The sequence below is a fragment of the Musca vetustissima genome, unplaced genomic scaffold, assembly GCF_032173495.1.
Source record: "Musca vetustissima isolate MV318-11 ecotype Yass unplaced genomic scaffold, APGP_CSIRO_Mvet_v1 utg9712, whole genome shotgun sequence".
Classification (NCBI taxonomy): Eukaryota; Metazoa; Arthropoda; class Insecta; order Diptera; family Muscidae; genus Musca; species Musca vetustissima.
This window is the reverse complement of record NW_026879051.1, coordinates 9176-34183: the sequence shown is the minus strand read 5'-3', so window position 1 is coordinate 34183 and position 25008 is coordinate 9176. Positions and strand designations below refer to the sequence as shown.

The 25008-nt window shown below is 32.6% G+C and overlaps 2 protein-coding genes across 5 annotated transcripts; one reads left to right on the top strand and one right to left on the bottom strand.

Annotated features, from left to right (window-relative positions):
• Positions 1 to 494: 494 nt before the first annotated feature.
• On the bottom strand, positions 495 to 13791 carry LOC133323849 (calcium uptake protein 1 homolog, mitochondrial-like). Of its 4 annotated transcripts, none has more exons than XM_061532746.1 (9): positions 13515 to 13791; positions 12679 to 12913; positions 12372 to 12531; positions 11432 to 11469; positions 11323 to 11337; positions 10923 to 11037; positions 2550 to 2710; positions 770 to 1229; positions 495 to 706 (listed from the first exon to the last, which is right to left on the bottom strand). In XM_061532746.1, the coding sequence occupies exons 1-9, from the start codon at positions 13772 to 13774 to the stop codon at positions 552 to 554; spliced, it is 1599 nt and encodes a 532-aa protein (XP_061388730.1). In that variant the 5' UTR covers positions 13775 to 13791; the 3' UTR covers positions 495 to 551. The 4 variants fall into 4 exon arrangements, with proteins under 4 accessions (XP_061388730.1, XP_061388729.1, XP_061388733.1 ...); XM_061532745.1 differs by lacking the exon at positions 12372 to 12531 and adding an exon at positions 11565 to 11727; XM_061532749.1 differs by lacking the exon at positions 11323 to 11337.
• Positions 6501 to 8003, top strand: LOC133323857 (carbohydrate sulfotransferase 11). Its single transcript, XM_061532758.1, has 4 exons — positions 6501 to 6708; positions 6777 to 7128; positions 7202 to 7742; positions 7807 to 8003. Exons 1-4 carry the CDS (start codon positions 6520 to 6522, stop codon positions 7994 to 7996), a joined length of 1272 nt encoding a protein of 423 aa, XP_061388742.1. The 5' UTR covers positions 6501 to 6519; the 3' UTR covers positions 7997 to 8003.
• Positions 13792 to 25008: the final 11217 nt, after the last annotated feature.

Sequence of the window (25008 nt, the reverse complement as noted above, 5' to 3'; positions counted from 1 at the left end):
GTATGAGAAGTATTTAAAAGTATGTCTTCATTGTTATTTAATTATTAAGTTTGTGGATAAAAAGTATGTGGTATATAAAAAATGAAATCCCCCGAGGGCAACTTACACTCCTAGAAACTGATTTGTAGCAAATGCATAAACATTTTCTTTTCTTTGGAAGTAAATAAATAATAATATTTTATTATTTAAACAATTGCTATATTTTTTACAAACATTTAAAGAGCAATAAGAAATAAAACAAAATTGATCTAGAAATTATATCTTAAAATTAGTGTTAGGAATATGAAGGCCATCAATTCGAATAATATATCAAGAGTTATATTAATTGGTTAATAGTTTTGTTTTACACAAGGAATTATAGAATTTTTCCATTCTACATTATAACAAAAAACCATGGAAAATAAAAAATTGCATTGGTTATTAGTGGGATTAGTTTTAAAAAAAGGATTGCTAAGTAGTATCGATTTTTTAAAGTCCTTATTTAGTAGACAGACAAGAATAAATAGATTGTTAACAATTATGGCAAGGCAATTCCCGCCTCGGCAGACTTTTTAGAGATCCAGTAGCACGGGTTTGGTCTCCTTGGCACATTTCAACATTGAACGCATTAGCTTTATGAAACCGGTGTCTTTGGGTTTTTCCAAACCACGTTGTACGCGATTTTTCATAACGGCAATAAATTCACGATTACTCAACTGATTGTCATCTGAAAAGGTAAGCAACATTGAGATTATACAAACACCGATATCAAATGTTTTTCAATACTCACTGTTATCATCAAAAATTGTAAATACCACATCGATGACATGATCTGACAATTCTACCATTGCCACGGTTTTGGCCACATGTTTAAGTGTGGCCTGGTCAATGGAAGCTCCAGCAATGTGATAGAAAGTCAGGGCCGTATCCACATCGTTGATATTGTTGAGGAAATGGAAGAAATCCAAATAGTCCTTTTTCGAAATACCAATACTGTGGTCACGGAAACGTCTCTTGACGCGCTTCAATTTCTTTTGTTTCTTCTTCAAGGGGTAACCAGCATAGGCCAATAGAAGTTCTCCGAAATCTGCCTCGGTTATGCGACCATTTTCATCGGGATGTTTACGCTCAAATTCCAGTGATAGAATTTCACGTTGCAATTGATGTTGGAAATCCAAGAATTTTTGTATAGTCAATTTTTTATCCAAATTTGGTCCAAAGAAGAAGGTGGTTAAGGCTGAATTAACGCCCTTTTGGGATGCATTTGTTTTTTATTGGGAGAATTTTTTTGTATTATTATTTTTTTTTAAATATGTGATCATTAACACTATACACTTAACATTAATGAAAGCATCACACACACACGTACACATAGAATGATTTACAAATGAATGTTTTAAGAAGCATAAACCAAGAAATGCAAAATTATAAATAAAAAATAATAAGCAAGCAAAGAAATGATATGGCGACTAGAACAGATAATTTAATAATGCACACCAGGATAAATGCAAGGAATTTGGATTTCTCCTTTTAGTAGTCAATGTTCGATGAAGTATCGATACTTGTCAAATTTCGGCATTGTTTCCAAATACATTATTTATTTATTTATTTTTTGCCGAAAAATTATAAATATTCTAAAATTAAATTTATTCACTACAGATTAGATCCCATTCAAAATTATAAATGAGTACTACTGATCTTGATATTTCTGTGTATTTCAAACATGCAAACCTTGTGTTAAAAAAAAAGAATTTTGTGTCACTTTTGCATCCCTCCCAGGATCTGAGATTATTATTAAAAACCGAGTTACATCCCCAACATATGTAGTCCATATTTTATTATACAATTACATTGGGTATGTTGATCGGATTTATAGCAACAATCGCATTCCATCGAAGGATATGATAAAACGAACCTGGATAGTCAGGTTATATTTTTCGAAAACTTTCCGCTTGTATTATAAAGTAATTTAAAATATATCTAAAAATATCTACCACCAATAATATAAAATTAAATAACCTGAAGGAATAACGTGTAAAAGGATGAGTGCAATGAGTTCAGTGTCCATATGGATGTGAAGTTATATGTTTAACTAATCTGACTTTTATAATATTAAAATTGCAGAAAAAGGACGAGGAAGTATAGAAGGATTAGAATCTAGCAGGACATGCGCAATGAATTAAAAACGATTGTGTTTGGGATCAGGATTAGTGTTATTTCAGAATAATAGAATGAAAAAGAATTTAAATAGGAAAAATTATTGGCAAACCAAAGGTTTTTCAGTCATCAAGTACCTTAGACTTTTTTTGGCAAATTGACATTTTTTATAAAGAATATTTTACAAAAGAATTTAGAGAGTAAAATTAGAAGATAGTAAACAATTAAATATACAATTAGGATGTTTTGGTTTATCTTGCGTCAAAGGAGATTTTCAAATAAGATTTGATATTGTATTAGCATTATACACAATATATTTATATAGTACATTGTTTACATTTATATAGTATATATTTTAGCAGTGGACGATTAGCTTTGGCACGAGACAAGTTTCACGATTGATTGGGACTTACCTTAAATGTATTGCCAGTATTGGCATGATCACGATGACGGCTACCAATGCTGGTTTGTTGACGCACCAATGTTGCCACCATTTCGAATTCTTCACAGTCAACATCGCCATCACCATTCAAATCGAACATTTGAAAGGCAATTTCAAAATGACGGCGTGATGCTGAAATACCAAAAATAAAAAATAACGATATTAAAAAATAAACAGAAATTATATTTTGTGCTTTATAGGGAAATGTGTCTGTTTATTTATAATTATTCATTTAATTATGTGTAACGGTAAACTAAAAATTGGTTAAAGGTTCGTTTGGAAACCACATTATTATGCGTTATTATTTTCCACCTTCTAACACCCAACTTATCCTTTCTTTTTTAAGTGGCTAAATTTTGATTGAAACTCCTTTTGCTTTCTAGCGAGTTACATTTCATGTTAGAACGTTTAGAAATATGTAATAGAAAATTTGTATTTTTCAAAACTTTTCCGGTGTCTTGGTATCATTCTTTATCTTCCATTCCCCTTTTTTCTTTTTTGTTTAATTTAGTTTCCCTTTAAGGGCTTCACATCCAAATATTTGTTGCTTTCCTTTTTAACGAAAACAAATACAAAATCGTATCTCACAATTTTGCCGGGAAAGTGAATACAAAAACAATAAAGTTAGAGAAGGAGAATCAAAACAAAATTGAAAACTAAAACACCTACACGATGAAAACAGAAGAAGAAGAAAAAAATAATATCACACACACCAAAGCAGCTGAGCAAAACAAAACAAACCGTTCAAATATTCGCTCGTATCAAGCGATAAAAACAAAACTTTGAAAATAAGAAAACAAATTAAATGCTGCCCATTTCTCTACTCCTTCCCATATACTCTACTCTAATGGAGAACGCCTGCGTACTTCAATTTTTTTCTTACTGAACTCTACTCAACACAGACACACTTCGTAGAGCCGATTTAAAGGAGGAATGCAAAAACGCGCCACCACCAACTGGGAAAACTTTGCCAGCAACAAAAATGTTACAGGCCAACAAAACAGTTAACAGTAAACATTCTAACGGTGTAAGGATAACAACGTTGTCGGTCCATCATCCGTAGAAGGCTTCTCTAAAGCCGCACACACACATTCACATAAACATTCAAGAGGGGAAGAAGCAAATAGACAAAACAGCTAACAGGATATACAGAGCTAAAGTGTTTCATAGAAAATAGAAGTGTAAGTGAAAAAATTAAGGCAATAAACTGGAAATCGGCAACAAATAATTAACATTTATTTTCAAAACAAAATATATTGAATATTGAAATTTAATTAATAAAATTGCAATCATTTGCCTGTTGTCATCAGCACTAACAAATCAATTGATATCTAATGGAATTAAAAAAGTCAAGAAATGTGTATGCCTAGCGAAACAAATTTTGTATAAAAGAAATGGGCCTAATGAAATTCATATGTATTTCAACACTCCATAAACTAGTTACACTGATATTTGGGCCCCAGAAATGGACATTCAACAAGGTGTTTTGTTCTTTTCAACATGACGCCCTAGTTTTTTGCCACTTTTGCGTCATCACTGGCATGTGTTGCCAAGTGAAGTAACATTCAGAGTATCAGCACTTAATCGCACGAAGAGACTCCAACCATATTAAAACTATAAACACACGCACACACACACAAACATCCAGCAAATGAACCAATATAGACATGCACACACACACACACAAACACTCATAGGCATGTCCTTTTAGTATAACAGTCTATGCTATGCAAAAATGACAAGCAGATACAGAAGGAGGATGGAAAACATCTCCTTCTCATCCTCCTTACACTTGGCCACACGAAGCAAAATCACTTAAAAATACATTTATTTTATCTCTTAGTGTGGTTGTGTGTGCGTGTGTTTTTACTGGTATTGGTATCTTTTTCTCATATATGTGCGATGAATGCATAAAGGATTTTAAAGGGCGAACAATCTACAAGTGGTAACCTTTGGCACTTTAAAACAAAGAACAAGCCACCGTGTTCAGCAGAAGAGGGCAATGACAATGTACAAGTGAAGGCAAAAATGGAAGAAAAAAATAAAACAACAACAAATGGAAAAAGTGCAACTGTTTTTCCATGCTCATGTTTTGTATTTGTATATATGTATATGTATATGGATGGATGCAAAAAGGCACATCGTACTCGTCACAAATTTACAGTTTGTCAGGCATTCATCATCGGTCTTAAATGTGGTGAGCAAGAGCAGGAGACACATGCACGCATCCACATATATGTAACGATGTCTAAACAATGTTGTTTATCAAAACAAACAAAATGGTTGGTATCTAGGTGGGTGGGTTTTGGTTGGAGGTTGTAGGTTGTAGGGGGACATCAACCAAGTGACGATGAACTGATGTTACTGCGGATATTTAGTTGTAAGTAATGAGATTCATGAGGAAAAGTGTCAAGACCTACAACACAATGTATCACTACATTGTTTTGGGAGGCAATAAACTTGTCTCATAGTCTTGTCTCAAAGGACTCCTCTCAATCATAGTAACATATGGAGAAAACGAAATTCGAGAATATTTATTGTCAAGCCTCTACTAAGGCGTGGATTTTTTAAAGAATACTTTTTCAAAGTCTTGAATAGGCGTGGTGTTTTTAAAGAATATTTTTTCAAAGTCTTGAATAGGTCTAGTGTTTTTAAAGAATATTTTTTCAACTTCTATTAAGTCCTGAAGTTTTACAGAATATTTTTTCAACTTCTATTAAGGCCTGAAGTTTTTAGAGAATATATTTTCAAGCCTCTAATAAGGCCTGAAATTTTAAAGAATATTTTGTCAAGGCTCTACTAAGGCCTGAATTTGTATCTGATTGTTATTAATAGTCAACTTGATAGATTTTTACAAACTTATCCAAACAAAAAGTTGTGCATTACCTCTAATATAATCATTATCGCATAGTCAATGGAAATAGGTTCACGACGCGTGACCTAAAGACAACAATATTGATTAATAAAACATAAAATGTGTTCATTTGTCCATGTCAAAATAAAACCTAATCGTTTAATTGACTTCTCAACTTTCTTTTTTCCATTCCTCTTTCGATAGATAAATATTTTCCTTTCCTTTTAGACATTCGAACCGATTATATATTTTATAATTGTAGTGCCACCTTCATAATCGGCATGAAGCAATATAGCTTCATGCTACATGTTTTTTAATTAACATTTTTCATTTAGCCGAGTTACTACAGCCAAGGGAAAAAAGAATAGTAGTCCTATGGGCCATGTTGTTGGCTTTCGTAACTAGAACTTAATAAAATGTAAACATTTTTTGTTTTTGGTGTGTTTAGAAATGTCACCCTCCACTACCACCTATATTTCATGATGATTAGAAGTCATAAATTATTGTAAAGCGAAATATTTTGGACCAAATCCAACAAAGACTGGTTGCTTATTGCTGGGAAAGCCAAATGGAATTTGAGATTTTGGCCTGTCAAATGTAAACCAGAAAGAAAAAGTAAATATACAGTAAATGAATGAAGGAAGGCAGTGTATTAGAAAATACTAGCAGTGTATTTCAGTTGGGGAAATGATTATTTCGGAATGTAACCTTTTCTACCAAAATATAATACAAGGTCTTTGAATTACATATCAAACAAAAACTAATATTCGGCAGTCACTATTTGTAATAGCCCTTTCAATTTCTTTAAGACATTATAGAATTTCAAAGACATAGAATTTCATTGAATCAAAATTAACTTTATATGTGATTCGAAATTGTTTATGCGTGAAAATTAAAAGTAGTTAAAGAGGAGATTTTGTTTAAAAACTATGTTCGATTACCGGTTATAACAAAATTGGTTAACACACCGCCCATATTTTTAGAATTACGAATAGATTAACAAAATTTAAATACATTAATGTCTACATTTCTAATTTTCAGAGTGGTTAGAAGAAATCCCTAAATTTGTCTTCAATATCCAGTGACAATGATAATACGCCTGTGTTATGGCAGGCGTGTACAGACTTCCCTAAAATTGGTTGCATGCGCTCTTACAGCGCTATTCTATTTTGGATTTCTATTTCGTGAGTCTATGAATGCATTTGAACAGAATAAAGATAAAGCCGAGGCAGCTGCTGTGGCAGCTGGTCTAATACAACCACCAGCCAAGGGGGAGGTAAGTCGAAATGCATTTCTATAAACCGGTTTAGGATCTATGAATAACACTTTTCATCAATATTACAGTTGAAAAATGCTCCTTCATTATTTAAACGCTTTCTCAAGGATGCTTCCCTGAACAATAAGACACACAAAACATTAAGAAATCTTGCCACATCGTCATCATCTGCGGGAAGTTATACAAGTAGCAGTACCCTAAATCCTGTCTATGAATATTCCGAAGAGATACACAGTGCCACCGAAAATGATTTGAGACAGCGACGTCAGCATTTGCAAGAGATTTGTGAAAAATATAATTTATATTCTTTTTACCCACCGATGCCAAAAGAATTCTTCATATCACCGGGTCATAGTTTGGTATGGTGCAATGTCTTTAAGGCGGCCAGCAGTACATGGATGTATTATTTTAATATATTGGGTAAGAGTTTAACATTTAAAATCATGTTGGAAGGTATTAAACGTTTTATATATGTTTGTTTATAATCTTCTAGGAGGATATGATCCCAAATATCTACAAAAAGTTGAAACACCACCCATAGAATTGGCCCGACAACGTTTTCCACGACCCTATCTACAGGATTTGCTCGACAGTTTACCTTCATCGCTGTCATTTCTATTTGCCCGTGACCCGTTTGAACGTATTGTCTCCGGTTATCGCAATAAATTGGAAGGTGGCAAAAATTCGTATTACAAATGGTTAGCCAATCGCATTATCAAACGATTTCGCAAACCGCAAATGTCAGCGCCGAAACCCAAAGGACCCACATTCAATGAATTTGTTCAATATCTTATCGAACAACATGCCAATCAGAAAGCTTTCAATGAACATTGGGCACCAATCTACAACTTCTGTACACCGTGTAGCATCAATTTTACCATAATTGGAAAAGTGGAAACATTTAATCGTGACTCAGAATATATTATACGGCAGGCCGGTTTGGAATCTTTGCTATTGGGTAAATTGCCAAAGAGTGCATTGAAACGCATTGGTAATTTGTCGAAAGGTGCCAAGACATACAACTCATTAGAAAAGTAAGTCGAATATTTGTTAGTTCGCAGTTCAAAATTTTGAATTTCATATTTGTGATCGTTTCAGATACTTTTCCGAAATTAAACGCTCAACCCTAGACCAACTTATCGATATTTATAAATTAGATTTTGAGTTATTCGATTACAATTATACCAAATATTATGACTATGTAATACCCGATGAAGTTGAGACCGAAAGAACGTCATCATCGGTTACCCTGGGACCCAGAAACGAACAGTCATTGTCACACAATTAGATGTATTCAACTCAAAGGAAAACAAAACAAAATGCAATCAAACCAAAAGAAAAAACAAAGAACAAAATTCATATATTCTTCAAAAACAAAACAACCACCCACAACTCCCACCCAAGTACCTCTTTACAAATTTTTGAAAGTACCAAAGCAATCTACACTACGTTTTACGATATTAAGAGAAACCAATGAAATCTAAGCCAAAAAAACCAAATCAATGAAAGTTTTCCAGCTAAAAAATAAAAACAAAATAATATATAGAAAATATTATACATTTAGGATTCAACACCCAAACAACACAAAAAACAAAAACAAAGGCCAAAGACTAATCTTAGTTAGAATATGTGACATAATTTCAAAGAAAACATAAATATTTATACATACACTATATTTTATTGTACTGACTCTCACTCTATATATAAAAATCTTTATTTATACAACAAAAAACCGAAAGTTTTGAATGAAGGGACATATTATTTGTATTATTATTCTATTTGTGTTCAATTAGGTTTGTTTCTTTACTTTAGAAAGGAATGCAGTAAGTAAAAAAGGATATATTTCATAGATTATGTTTATCATGCTTCCTATATATTTATAAATACAAATGTAAATATACAATTTCTAGAAACATTAACACATTAGCATTGACTCTATCTAAACCTGGACCAACTTTTATTATTCAAAAAAATATCGTTTCTACCCCGTCGATACTACTACAAAACATTGTTAACGACAGCACAGAAATATATTCTCATTTAACCTCAGGGATTGTAGAAAAAAATTGTCTTAATTTCAAGTTTCGATAAAAGATGTTAAGGGACTGTTTTTATTTTTTCAATATAATTACTATTATTTTATTTTTGTTTCTTAAATCTTGCTGCTGAAAGTAAAGGAACTTATCTGTTAGCCTCATGTTTCTTTAGTAAAATGTTTATCTCATCAATTGATCTGATTATATTTCTTTTTAAGAGTTGCTATTTTAAATGTAACTGTCGATGTGATGTTAAACAAATGTTCTAAACTTTAAAACCAATATTATTATGATGATTACACTAATTATTATTACCATTAATATAAATATATACTGAAAATGTGTGTTTTTTGTGTATCATATATTCCAAAACATGATGCAAACTATCTCGACAAAAATATTTATATTGTACTTTTATGATATTAATAAAAATAAAACCAATCTAATATTTTTTCTAAGTTTAAAAATTGTGAATTATTGTTAAAAAAAAAAACATATTCTTATACAGTGTTATAACATTGACAAATAAGGATATTTTTCAAATTCTTCGAAGGGTGTAAGGCATTCGTATCAGAAATGTCAAAAAAAATGAAATTCCATGCCATTAATACTACTGACAAATATTTGTATTAACAACTACTACGACCTGACTTACTCGTCTCCAGCCAATGGTATTTTCTATCCGAAACGACCCGAGCCCTAAATAAAGCCCTCGCTGAACATTTATGGTCTAAACTATACGAATCGGAATAATATTCAGGATTTTAGAATATTTGCTGTGGACAATTTACATTGAATGCTTGGGATGATCACTATAAGACAAACAGAGATGGTCCGTCAGAAATAGTGACGTAAATGACATACATTTCCGACGTATAATACATACGTCAGAAACGTCGGAAACCCACCCAAAACCATTCGGTTTTTGACAAAATAACTATTTCCATTAATCAATTTGAAAATTACGTATGCTTTACTCAATCCACATCGAATTTCAAAATTTTCTTCTCCAAAAAGTTCAGAATTTTTTATCAGATCTAGTAAGGAATAGTCAGATATATGTAAAAATAATATATATTCTTGAAAATAACAGTATATGGTAATAATATTGAAATAAATGGCGTTTACTACATTTTATACAGGTATATGACGTTTTCGACGTTAACACCTTTTTGGCAGTCGAAAACCTAAAAATTCGTCACACGGACCATCCCTGAAGACAAATCTTGATTAACTTAAAGGTAGGGAACATTCGAAATACTTAAAATGAGGCGGGACTTTTATATGGAATGTATGTTAAAACAGTTTCTACAAAGAAAACGCTGAATGCCTATTCATAGTGACTTCAGTTGGAAATTGTGAGCTGGGTTCTGATTTTTTGAAAAAAAGGCAGTAAGAAGTAAAGTCGGACTGAGCCGAATATATGATACCCTTCACCACTTTGGGTATATTCTATATAGTCTCCTAACAGATGTCGTCTTTTCGAAAGAACATTGAAATGAAATTGTACGAAATTGACCGATTTCCACGAAACATAGAACACACCATTCTAGACTTAATTTAGTACGCTATGCCACATTAAATCAGACGAAAATATATATGGGAGCTATATCTAAATCTGAACCAATTTCACGTACCTCATTCTAGGTCTAATTCTGAACGCTATGCCAAATTTCGTGCAAATCCATTTACCTTAAATCGGACGAAATTATATATGGAAGGTAAATGTGAACCGATTGTTCCCAATTTCATTAGGGTTCGTCCTTGGGTCAAATAAATGACCTGTGCCAAATTTCATCCAAAACGGATGATAAATGCGACATGTACTTTGTCTACAATTTAACATCAACAGACGGACGGACAGACATGCATAAATCGACTCAGAATGTGATTCTATGCATAATACCCTGTAAGACAGTGTGGTGAAGGGTATAAAAATAAAAAATATATATCTTAAATAGTACAAGATCTTTATATGGATGTCATGTTAAAACATTGACCTATACTGAAACTTTTTTGGGAGAAGGCCTTATATCTCCAAGTATCCGACGAATATTTCAAGGTGAGGCAAATGTAATGACAAATTTAATATACGCAATAAATTATTTTGGGAAGGTATAATTCGACACTACAATAATAAATTATTATTATTTTGATTTTAATTATTTTTTTACTTACTTGACAATACGGTTAGAAGGAATATATAGTCAGAGAATGTAATCAGGCCATATGATCCCAATTTGTAGAATATACTATTCTTTTCCAAATTCAAATTTAGACTTTCACCAACAGACTGAAAAAAATTAAAAATAACAAATATTATTAAATGTCACACAAAAATAGAAAAGTTTCGAACAAGGTAATATACCTTGGTTTCGAACAAGGGTTTCGAATTTTGTTTGTCGAATTTTGCAGTGTAAATAAACATAGACATAATATCCATTAAACGATTTCAAATCTCATTAATTTCAACAAACAATATTCGTTTTTAAAATGATTAGTACAAAAAGAGTATATGTGCACTTTAATGGATAGGAAAATCAATAAATACAAAATTTATGTACAAAGTGGAAGATACCTTTCCGGGGGCTTGCTTTAAGTTAGTTAGTAAGCAGAAAGAGAAAAAGTAGAGGAGTTTAGGAATTTATACTAAAAAAATAATCGATTTAATATCGACAAATACATACCTTGGGATCATAACGGCGGTATTGATCTAAACCCAAACCTGCAAAAAACAAAAGTATATATTAAATTTGTGATTTTTACTAAATGAAAAAATAATATTTATATTTATTATATTTATTATCTAGGTAAACATACCCTCTGGTTGTTTCATACCCGGTGTCATACTTGTTAGAAAATCTACGGGTGTCATAAATATTTCATGACGATCGTCTGACGTTGCCACTTGTATTGTGGCAAAATAACGAAATACCTTATCTGGCGTAGAAAATTGTCGAATACGATTTTCATATTCAACAATCTGTTGGTTTTTTTATTGAAATTGAAGTATAAAAATCAAAAAAGTGGATTTTATATTAGAAAATTTAGCCAAATGCCATTGAAAACAAATTACAAGTATAAAAAAAACGAAAAGATAAGATAATAATAGATTTGAAGATAAATATCAGAATTAAAAACAGATCTAGTGACAGAAATTATAGCAATTAAAAAAGTATAATAGAATGGATTCTCTATCCCTATGTCAATCGTGTGTAAATAAAGAAATGAAAATTACGTCTTATCAATTGAATAATAATTGTTTAAAATTTTCTATTGTATTTAAAATGTTGTAACCAAAGTACAACTTATTTTACTTGTAATAGTTCATTTACATTTGTAATGGATTTCGTTAACCCAATGGGTTTCATTGAATATAGGTCAAATAAATCCTGTTGGTTAACCTCGTAAAGAGTTCTAATGTAGATGCCGTTTCATGTATATTACAGCAAAGTTTCTTCATGTCGACAAAGGTAATAGTTTAAATGTAAAAACTATTAGGTCTATTATAGCATACAAAGTCATTCGTCCACTCCAAAAAGTAAAAGTACACCATTGTAACATAAAAATAACATCTTAAAATAAATAATAAAATCTACCACCAATACAAAATTAAATAAAAATTACCATCAGGTTGTTTCATGCCCGGATAAATGGAACGCAAAAAGTCGTCTGGAGTCATGCAAACTGTAGTTCCTTGCGGCGTTGTTAAACGCACTGTGGCAAAATATCGGAAAATTTTATCTGGTGTAGAAAATTGACGAATGCGATTTTCATATTCAATAATCTTTTAGAACAAAAATGTTTTTGTGTGTATATACGGGTAGATGTTAACAAAAATTACATGAAATAAAAGATTAAAACAGAAAAATTAAAACTAAAAAGTTAAGAAAGGAAAAATACATTTTAATAGAAATGAATAATCCTAATTTACCTTTCTTTCGCGAAAGCCAACTTTTTCTTTTGCCGATCGGGTACTTTTCGTTTTTTCTTCGATTGTATCGTCTTTGCCATTTTCACTTTCTGCATCGCTATCACTATCGCTATCGGATTCGGTAACAGTTTTAGTATCTTTGGCTTTTTTGTCCTTCTTACGGGATTTTTTCTCAACATCGGCGGGTTCAACGCCTGCGTCAGCATCGACTTTTGGCATTATCATACGTTTGAGTCTGAAAACATATGAATTTATGGAAATTTTAAAACATTTTCAAAATAGTATGATCAAATAAAAAAATAAAAATAATAAGAACTAAAATGAGAAACGTTTCATTGCTCTAATATTGAAAAATTATAGGACGAGAAGATGTCTCAAATAGGTAACATAACGGTTTGTCCTTAGAGGATTCTATAAAATTTATATGTTTTTTTAATTACTAAAACGTTGACATACATTGGAAAAATATAAAAAGGCGATTTTGAAGTCATTTGGTAGAATTGATTCCTTTTATTCAACCTTTGGACTTGCTCTGGGATAACTGCCCCACCGGCTTAGCCGGAAAGTAATTCACACAACGGTGAACTTACATAAAATCCCAGAATAATAATCCAATATTCATTAGGACTTTATTTCATTTCTGGAACCACAGAATTTATATTATATCCATATAACACACAAAACTTTCAAAGTTTTTTTTAATATGAATTGAGATGTTGATCGAATTCCAGCTATACTGAATTGTTTCTTGAGAAGTTACATCCCAAATAAAGTCATTCTCTCTTAGCCAGAATCTGCTTTTTTCGATTAGCAATATGTATATAAATTCTACTTACTTCTTGAAATCCGTTATGGAAATCACAAACAGGGTACCAATAATCAAATGGTATACTTTAGTAAACTTAGGTGTAATCTCTTTTTTGTGACCGAAATTTTTGTGGCCGCGTGAATTCATTGGCGTCACATAATCCAATGCAGGAACAGTCACTCTGTTAAAGGCTGCTGGCAACAAGCCAAAGGATCCCCTGGCCACAAGTTGTCGTTGTGGCTGCATTAGCCTTCCAGCCATTGAACCACATTGTCTTAAGATAGACATATTGTTCCAGCAGCTAATTAATATTCCCTCTTAGCAGTACCAAAGATGTGCAAAAACAACTACAATAGAAAAAAATTGGGACACAATACAATCAATAACCATTTTCTTTTTCACTTCTTTTCAGACTTACCCTCGGGTTTTGTGCTGAAATTTATTTACAAATCATTTACCAACGTTTTTACGATGCTTTTTCCAGACTTTGAGCTATTTTTAGCACTTATTCTGACCAAAAATGAATTCTTTTTTCTCGTTTGCCTAGTAAATAAATCTTTTTTCTGCGTACTTCAATGTTAGCTGTCAAATGTCAGGTGTGTTTTTGTTCTACTCTGGTAGTGGACAGTGTTGCCAATAACATATTACAGTGTTTACGGTAGAGCAGTTTTTTAATAAAAAGAAATATATGGTAAGAATAGTAACCTTTATATAATTTTTTTATATCTGACAAATGCAAGCGAAGTACATAGTATATATTTTTTCGATTTATTATATATAAAATAGATAGCATTTTCCATAGCATCGAATAATATTAAGAAAATAATCTCTAAAAACTAATGATATCACAATGTTAGCAACACTTTTACCATATGTGTCTACTTGTTTGACATTTCATTTTTTTTGCCCATAGGGTTGCCAAGTTTAGACTCCCCAAAACTAAAAAGTAATCATTTACAAACTATTTTAATAAGGATTTTATATCATAATTACAATTTAATTGAACTGTAATATTTAGCATTTTATTGTGATACAGTCAATATGTATTGTCTTTTTTAATTTCTGTAGTGAACAAATATAAATTATCAGTTATAAATCTGCTGTGCTATAACGTAATTTGTTTAGGTAGTCAACAGCATTGCCAACAAAGTATATGTTCAGTGTAATTCTTGTATGGCAATTCTTCAAATGTAACACCAAATGCAAAAGGCCGACGTTTAAAATGTAAAAACGGTTTATAATCATATAATAGAATATATGCAGTGTTAATGATGCTTGTTTTAATAAAATGATTTACTTGTATTATCATTGTATTTAAAATATGTCAATTGAATTATGTATTTTTTTTAAATATAGTTTCTTTAAATGTTTCTTCTTGTTTAAACTATTTGTATTATTACTATAAATTAACACAGGTATTTGTATGAAAAAACCACACATTCAATTTATTTATTCTTCGGTTAAGGTTACCAAATAACCATTGTCTTCTCAGCCCAATGTTGTGAAAGCAGATGTTGAGTTTTAAATATGTTAAATTAACAATTTTATAACGGATGTGTATACAGTCCAACATATATAATCATTTAACCATTGTCAAATTATAGCTAATTAAAAAAAATGTGTACATATATACAGTCCATTATTTAACTCTGAGGTTAAAGTCCAACAAAATGTCATAAAATCTCAAGAACTATATAGCCGATTTATTGTGTTAGCATCAAGTGACGGCTAAAGGGCTCTAACCATTGTCAAATTATAGCTAATTAAAAAAAATGTGTACAGTAAAAAGTTGCGTATACAGTCCAAATTATTTAACTCTGAGGTTAAAGCTTGTGTTTAATACGAAGCTAGTAAATATATATTTTTAGATTATATATGTCAAGACCTGACAGTGAACGACGAATATAAAAAGGAAAATTAAAAAACTCAAATTTTTGGTCAAGTTATGCGCTTTTATTGTATAGTTGAGCGTAAAATATGTACAGTACCAATTTGTGTATACAGTCCAAATTATTTAAATAGCTTCGAATTCGAATTGTACCCTCAAAATTATTTTTCATTCTTGTAAAAAACAACATATAGAATAATTTAGTGTTTTTAGTTTTCAGAAAGAAAGTACATAACGTATCTTCCGAATGCAAGGATGTAGTGAAATCAAATTTTGTATTTTTATACCCTCAGTGCTCACGATAACTCTCGAAGGGAGTAATAACACATTTACATGGTACCGGTTACGTTAACCCAGTGGGTTTTAATTCTCAATTCCCTTACATATTTGTCAAATAAATCCTCATAAGGAAGGTTAACCCTACAAAAAATTCTAATGTACATGTCGTTAAACATTGATCATCCATAATTGGTACATTGCAATTTTATCAATTAGATCAAGATCGAAAATAAGGAATATCAGTTCACTTCTTGTAGTACCTCAACCACAAAATAGTCAAAATTCTGCTGAAAATTAATTATATATTATATCATGCGAACGGACTATGGCATTTTTTCCCAATTTTGCGCAACAAAAAATTTTAAGCAAGCCTTTATAATGTTGAAAGATGTGACTTTTCGTTCAATTCTTTGTAGTACCTCCTCACAAAGGGAGTACAGTAATATCAAAATTTTTTATACTAAATATATATATTTCTTATACAGGTTCATCTGCTCCGGCAGGTTCTCCATAAACTTGTACAATTATCAAAAATTATAAATTTAATAAAAAGTGTTTCAAATCGACAATAGACAGTAATTCCGTAGACCTTTGCAAAGCATAGGTTAATGTATATATCTGTCTGGCAGCACCGACCGACACTTATACTTACTGTAATGTTCATGTTCATAAACCCCAATTTAAATTGTCGAATTAAGAAACGGGTATATGAAGGTTTGCCACACCAAACAAAAGGTCGTATCGGCTCAAGTGAATTGTTTGTTCTCATTAAAATTAAGATTAATGATCATCTTTGGTTCTACAATTGGTGGAAAGGGGTTATGATTGTTTCTATTAGACAACACCTTATTTAGTATCTTATTCAAGTGTGAATACATTCATGGTTAATGCCAAGTACTCGTACTTTATCTTTCTTATAATAATGAAAACAGAGTGCGGATTAAAAAAATCTGTGAATCATACAATAGAAAACTTGAAGATCTGTAATAAAAGATTCCAATTTTGTCATAATTTTATTTGAAAAAATTGGAAATTAATAATATGAAGTTTCCAGCCTCTAAAATCTATAAATATAAGTTGTACCATCTTTAACTATATTCTGAGAACAATGTGGATCCATAAATAGAGATAGTTAGTTAGTAGTTACAAAAACGCCTTAGAAAATATAAATGTTTAATTTGTTAAAAAATATGCCAATAGCTATGTGTAATATTTTATGGAAATTATTTTTCATATTGTATAAAATTTATAGATGCGTTATAAATTGAAAGGAGGCCTTGTACACTTATGCCATGATATTAAATTTAAACATATCGCTCATTTGCTGCAAGACCGGCATAAATCAAAAATCGTGATCTTTGAGTTAATAATGCAGAATTGTTCAAACTTCATATTGTGTAAAAAATTCAGATGATTATATCATACACACTCTAATTGAGAAGCTGTAGAAGTTCCTCTGTCCCATATAAAGTGTGAGTAAATTGACAACTTAAAACGCATTTTCTGCAAAATCGATTTTTTGATTTATGACGGTCTTGCAGCAAATGAGCGATATATATGTTCTGAAAACTATATGACTTTCACTTACACATTATTAAATACTTTTCAATACAATAAAATTGACCTCTTATGATATATTATCAAGAAAATGTCATTGTTTAGATTCGTTTTCCCTGCTTTCGCCTTCATTGTGTGGCCTTTATGGAATGTTGCAAGCGCCGCATTAGCGCCATAGTCCATACCTTTCAATAACTTTGGGAAGGGATGCCATAAATGGTCATCTTTCAATTTCAGCCAATAATTCACTGGCAGACAGGTCTCTGCAAACATTTTTGACAATTTCAACATCTATATATGATGACGATGAAGGACATACAAATAAAAAATATGTTGGATTTGTTGTTAACATGTGGACACGCCTCGGTCGCTGAAATGTGGGCTGTGTCTTGATTTCTAGTTATTTATTTTTTCATTTGTTTTAAAGGCATTAAGTGCTGAGCCCAATAACATGTCAGGACAATCATTTCAACTGCAGTCAACATTATTTAATTGCCTTTTAATGTTGAGTGGGAGCAATGATCTCAAATATGTGCACGTCCTATACGACACAATCGACAAAGGCAAAGAAATTGACAGGTGTTTTTGCTATGAAGCCTTAAATTTAATACATTTTAGTTACTAACATTTCTGATTTCAATAATGATTAACATCCCCAATCTTTACTCCTTGACAATTAATGTTTTATCCTATGATTCAAAACATTGCAACTTCTTAAGTTTATTATTGTATTCTTCATATTTATAAACTTTATAAAAATGGAAAAGACTTTCCAAGCGCAAACCAGCAACTAACCCATACTATGACTAATGACAGCAATTACAGCTTAAAACCAACAACAAAACAAATATGGCCAGAATATGCAATAATTGACGGCGCTATAAGAATTCTATGCCATCCAGCCTGCCATGATGCATGGATGGCATAGATAAATTGAAGTACACTTGCCAGCTCCTGTTATGACCAGAACAAGTTTTTTTTTGTGTGCGTACAAATGCACACAAAGAATCTTGGCTATTAAGTAAAAGTTTTACATTGCAGAATTTAGAAAAACAAAAGTTTTTCTTGTGCAAGAACAAAAAATTCTCTGAAAAGCGAAAAGAAAACGTAGTGAAAAAATTAAATGGAATGCTGTCATGAAATTATTTCCATCACAATACATTTATGATTTTATTGAAATTTGGCAAAATTAAGTCTTATTTAAAGTAAGAAGTCATGGTAAATTTGTAAAAGGTAACAGCAAATCCCAGCTGATTTGATTCCAACGTAATACTAGTGTCAATATGAATTTGACAAATTATGTTTTTAAAAATCGCCCAACAGGAAAATTGGGAACGCATGCAATTTGAAATTATTCTTTATTAATGTGCTCCCGTATTCAATTTACTCAATCTGCCTGCTGGGAAAGTTTGAGGAAGCAAATCTTTCTTGAAGGAATAACTCGCTATTCCCAGCATTGTCATATGTGTTACCCATATATATGGCATTGGCTCAATTAAAGGAAAGATGTGGAAGCGATAGAAATATAAATTTGATAGATTTTCATTCATGTTTTTCAATTTTTATTTTGAGGATGCGAAAATATTTCATTTTCAAAATAAAAATAATTTGATGATAATTTGTTTGTTTGTTTGCATTTTTCTGTCAAATGACGATACAACAACCAAATTTTCATGTGGTTGTTGTATCGTTTTTTGTACAACAACACTTGCTGTTACCTTTTATTATTATACCATGGTAAGAAGTGAAGTAAAAAATTCCCTTTACATCAAATATGTCTTGTCATTATGAATTGGGGTTTCGGGTGACATTAGTATTACTTTCTACCCGGGTATAATTATTACAAGGTAGGGAATAGTTGCCAACTGATTGCAAGTTTTTCTCAAGGTTTCTTGTTCTTACTTACATAGCTAGCTTGTGGCAGAAGGTATGTGCGCAGCTCACCCAAGCTTTTCGAGCTGTGGCATCCTCATCCATTCGCGCAACGTAGTCGCTGCAGCTCGATTCGTTCTGACTATGTCGATGTCCGAGAATAGAGTACAGCCTATGGTTCATTCGACGGCGATATTCACCGTCGACGCAGATCGATCCATAGATCTTCCGCGGAATTTTTCTCCCAAACACTCCAAGAACTGCCTCATCTGCTTGCGCAATTACACATGTTTCAGATCCATACAACAGCACGGGTAGTATCAGCGTCTTGAATTGCTTACCCAAACCATAGTAGCATCTGTTGGCCAAAACTCTCTTCTCCGGATTTCAAAATATTAATTTTTCGCAGTTATGAGTTGTAAAAAAAATAAATTAACACAACTACTTGTTGCGTATTTTACCCACATAGTTGCTTTATTGTTATTCACCTCAAGATCCACTCTACCATATATTATTGCACCATTCTTTCTACCAACAATTTTCTATGTGGTTGTTGATTCCGATTGTTGCACAACGTTGAAGTCATAAAAATCCAAAATGTCCTTAAGTAATATTTATTTTAAGGATCTGTCATACCCTTCCACCAATCGGTAAGTTACAAATACACAAATACAAATATTGTGAGTATTGCATTGTTTCTGAAATTATAGTTGCTCATAGATGTGCTCATGTTGTTGCATCTCTTGGCAGGATTAAGGGTCTATTGTGCCATTGTTGCCTCTGGAGTTGGTTTTGTTCCTCAACAACAATTGAGGTAACGTACCGATGAGGTATGCTAAAGTTGTTATCATCCTTGAGTTGTTTTCAATACCTTCAGTGAAGGGAGGGAAAAGTATAAACGGTATTTGTTGAATACTTGAATGAATAACTGGCGCTGTTTTTCAGACAAAGAGGCAACAATTTTAAATCACATTTCACAAACAACACTTTAAGAGAATGGAAATAAATTGATGATTTTGTAAACAGTCTGGTGTGGCATATACCGAGTAACAATAGTTGCTAAAGGGTTAGTGTATGAAATGTCTCCCTAATGCTTCGATACATTTTAGTTGTTAGGGTGGCGAAATTGATTTACTGCAAGAAAAATAATCATAGTATATATAGCCCCAACATAAAGGTACCGCCCCATTTCAGGCATTTTTAATACTCTAGCCGCATTTTCTAATCGAAGTGGTTGCAATTTTTCTGAGTGCATTGTCAGAACTAATGGCTGTAATTTGCAATTTCGAATAGGTCAAACAACTTCTTCGCAGCAAATGTTTAACGTAGGTCTATTAGTTGATATAGCCCCTATATTGAATGCGCACCCCATTCTTTATTTATTCAAGTTCCCACTCGTATTTTCCAATCAGACTATTTATATGTAAGTTGGATAAAAATACCGTCCGTATGTCCATTATAATTTGTAAATACGATACAAGACACAGTAATGGTCCAATCGTCATAAAATTTTGCATATAGGGCGGGTTCTAACCAATGAGAAGCCCTATTGTGTCATATGGTCGGTCACGTCCGACTATGCTTCTCCGTCCACTAACATAATTTTCATCTTCCTCTATAACGGTGTTAACAACATTTCCCCCATCGACGTTTTCCCCCATTGCTCCATAAACTACTTCCTTTTTATGTTTGTTAACACCCACCCTCCTTCCTTGGGGACATGTAAAGCTTTTATAGAATTATTTTAGAAGTGTCGTTCGCTCTTCATTGACTTTTTATGAATTTCTCTGTGGCAGCCACTGCTGAATTGCTGGCTGTATGTTTGTGATGGTCCTATCATTCTACTGCCACTTGGTATTCAACTGGTCGGTGAAACTGTGTAAATGATTTTGGCAGATGTTTAGTTTTTTAGTTGTTGTCAACCATTCCGAACATATTTTGAATTTTAATAAAACTTTGTTGTTGTAGAACTTTTTGCTGCCTTTTCTATGTTGTGGCCAAATTAAATTTTGGAAGGTGGATTTTCCAGCGAATAACCTGTTTATTCGGAAAGTTGACCATTTGTTCGGTATGCAGTGCATTGTTTATACGAATATTTAAAACTTGATTTTGACACAAAATGAGGAAACGAATTTTTAAATTCGTTAAAACGTTTGCACGATTGACATCTAGCGTGACTGTGATTTAATTAAATCGGAAACTAATTTTGTATTTGTTTACAATTTTATTGTTCTAACAAAACCAAGTGAAATTAAATAGAAAAGGAGCAGCGGATATGTGCTGGAACACATTCAGGATAGGTCATATTGAGGAAATAAAGTTTTCGACTGGGTATTTAATACACGTATTTGTTACATTATAGTGCGTATAAGTAACCCATTAAGGGCACATTGCTACGTATACGTAACATAGTCAGCATGTGTTTGTCATACGCATATTTGAACTAGTTCGAATGGTGAGTAGTCGAATGGTGAATATAAGTCCATTATTTGACGATGATCCTCCTTATTGATGGTTAGAACAGTAATTACTGTAAATTGGTATTGCAGCATTATGACATTCGTACTCTATGCATTAAATTAGGAATTTTTGTATTTTTTTTTTTTTTTTTTTTTTTTGGAAAAATTAAAGGTCTTGGGCATGAAATTGCTATACCGCGTGCTGTGTAAAGGACTGAAGCCAATGGTTAACGATATTTTTGGATCTTATTAATACGGCTCCACACATAGCAAATACACTATCACACTGCGCAAATCCTGGAAAATACTAACGAAAAATACATTCTACCTTTTCGTCGACTCCGTCCAGAGATATTTCAGCATTCCTGCAAAATTAATACGGCTATGCAGGACAACTTTTACTGGCACAAGGTCAGCAGTTAAAGTCGGAAAGGACCTCTCAAAACCAAGGTGACAGTTTGTCGTATGACCTTTTTAACATCCTACTGGAAAAGGTCATACGAGTACAAACAGCATATGTGTCTCGCCAACGCCGACGACATCCACATAATGGGTCGAATATTGCGAGCGGCAACAGGCACCTTTGATGGAATTGAGAACGATTCTGCTGTGGAACCTGAAAACTACAGCTTCGAAATCGAAGCTGTGAACGATTTCATATACCTCTTCGTCACAGCTTTAAACTAAACTAATACAATTGTCTTTGAAATCCGGAGAAGAGTAGTGTTGATCAACATATGTTACTATAGTCTGAGTTAGCAATTGAAAAACTAGTCCACCCCTCGTCAGAACAAACTCACGCTATATAAGAAGCTGACACTATCCGTGCTATCCGTACGGATATGAAGCACGTGTACTTGCTCGAGTGTTTGAGAGAAAAATTCTCCGACAGACCTATGGACCGATCTGCATTGACGGTGAATATCGCCGTCGAATGAACCATGAGTTGTACCATCTTTTATCGGACATGTTGTGAGAATGGATGAGGATGCCCTAGCACAATAGGCATATAAAAACGAAGCAACTAATGGTTCAATGGTTAAGGGTACCCCCCAATTTTCGGTATTTTGAGGTTCTTGAGCGCGTTTTTCAACTGAATTAGCTGTAATTTGGTACATTGAGTACATTGGGTAGCAAATCTCTTCACTAGAAATTATAAATATGGGTCCATATTTTCGGATAGCCCCCATATGAGGGTACCCCTAATTTTGCGGTATTTTGGGGGGTTTGATCGCATTTTTCGACCCAATTCGCTGAAATTCGGTACTTTGAGTTCTTATTGGGTATCAAATCTCTAAACTAAAAATTATAAACATAGGTCAATTTTTTCGGGTAGCCCCCATATAGGGGTACCCCCCAATTTTCGGTATATTAGGGTTCTTGAGCGCGGTTTTCAACCGAATTCGCTGAAATTTGGTACATGGGGTTATTATGGGGTACCAAATTTCTCCACTAAAAATTATAAATATAGGTCCACTTTTTCTGGCAGCCCCATATAAAGGTACCTCCCAATTTCCAGTTTTTGGTGGGTTTTGACCGAATTGGCAGTAATTTAGTAATGTGAGTTTTTATTGGGTAGCAATTCTCTCCACAAAAAATTACAAATGTAGGCCAGTTTTTTCGGACAGCCCCAAGGGTACCCCCCATATGTCGGTATTTTGGGGTTCTTGAGTGCGTTTTTTATCCGATTTCGCTGAAATTTGGTACATTTGGTTCCTATTCGATATCGTAAATGAAAATTATAAATATAGGTCCAATTTTTCTGGTAGCCCCCATATAAAGGTACCCCCAATTTTCGCTATTTTGATGTTCTTGAGCTCGTTTTTCAACCGAATTCGCTGAAATTTGGTATTTTGTAGTCGAATATGGTAATTTCTCTACAAAAATTTTTAATATGCTCCCCTTTTTTGGGGTAGTCCCCATATAACCCCTTTTTTATATTAAAACAGTTATGCAATTTGTTCCGCGTTTTGGGTTTGGTTCTAAGACTCTGTTGTAACTATATCACCTGTGGAGGATATCGAGATAAAAAACTAGAACGTAAGGTTCGATAATGAACTATATATGAACTATAACCCGTATTTATACCTAGCCCCTATGTGGGAGGTACCAGAAAGAGTGGACCGATATTCCCCATCTTCGAATTTGAACTAAGTTTGGAAGTAATAATAAGATTGGCAAAGTTTGGATGAAATGTAAATTTTCTGAAACGGATTTGGTTTAAAGAAACCAATATTTCGATGAGGCACATTTTCACGGTGTAAATTGTATACACCCTCATTAGCCATAAGGGTATAATTACCCATTAAAAATTTCTGAAATTTGTATTATAGTTTACATAGAAATGTCAGTATAGGTCCACTTTTTGGTATGTTCCCTATATTTTCATTTCTAGTACCTGTCAGTTAACTATGGTGGAGGGTATCCAAAGTTCGGCCCGGCCGAACTTAACGCTTATTCACTTGTTTAACTTGGTTTTTGGTAAAAAATCTGCGATTTTTCAAAAAAAATTTTTAAAGGTCCACCATTTTGTTAATTTTAGAGCGAAGTCAATAATCCTAGTTCGTACGAGAGCCAGACATGTACTCTTTCTAACACCGTTGGAATTTTCGGATTCCGATGTCCCAGTGAGGAGTTATCATGCCCGCCATAGAAAATAAGGACTTTTTTTAATTACAAAAAACAACAACAAAACAATAATAAAAAATTTTTGTAAATTATTTTTCTTCTCTTTTAACACTAGAACGCCGAAGGCGGTCATTTTGACCGCTTTCCAATTTCAAGTACAAAAGCAACTGTGCATTTAATGACACCTTTTTTTTAAAATTTGGTGAATTTTTTATAATAAACGTAATTCTATGAGGTACAAAAAGTCACCAAATTTTAAAAAAAAGTGTCATTAAATGCACAGTTGCTTTTGTACTTGAAATTGGAAAGCGGTCAAAATGACCGCATTCGGCGTTCTAGTGTTAAATCTTCAATTATATATGTGCAAAGTTACAAACCTTAACAAACATTGGTATTGATTTACCAGCCCATTGAAATCGAGAATGGGGGGGGGGGTTCCCTTAAATTGGAAGAGCTGCGCACAAAACCGACACGGCTGGAAATCTTTTTTAAGCTCGGCTTATGGAACAAATATTCTTTACAAGCCAGCTAAGTAAGTAGGGACATCAACCTTGATATTTTGCGGTCATATATTGTGAGAATTTGAGTAGCGCCTTATTTATGGTCTGTTCCCGTACTGCAATAATTTACTATTGTTTCGATATCGTAAATGAACATTTGTTATGGTTGTAAAAAAGTAGCAGATTCCTGTAGTACAGGAATAGACCAATATTGTGTCGGTTTATTTGGAAAAAGCTTTGTCGAAAATATATTAAAAGTGAGAACTAAAGATTATTTTGTCGAGAAATATATGCTGTATTATATTTAATATCACTCATAAATAATACTACAAATATTAA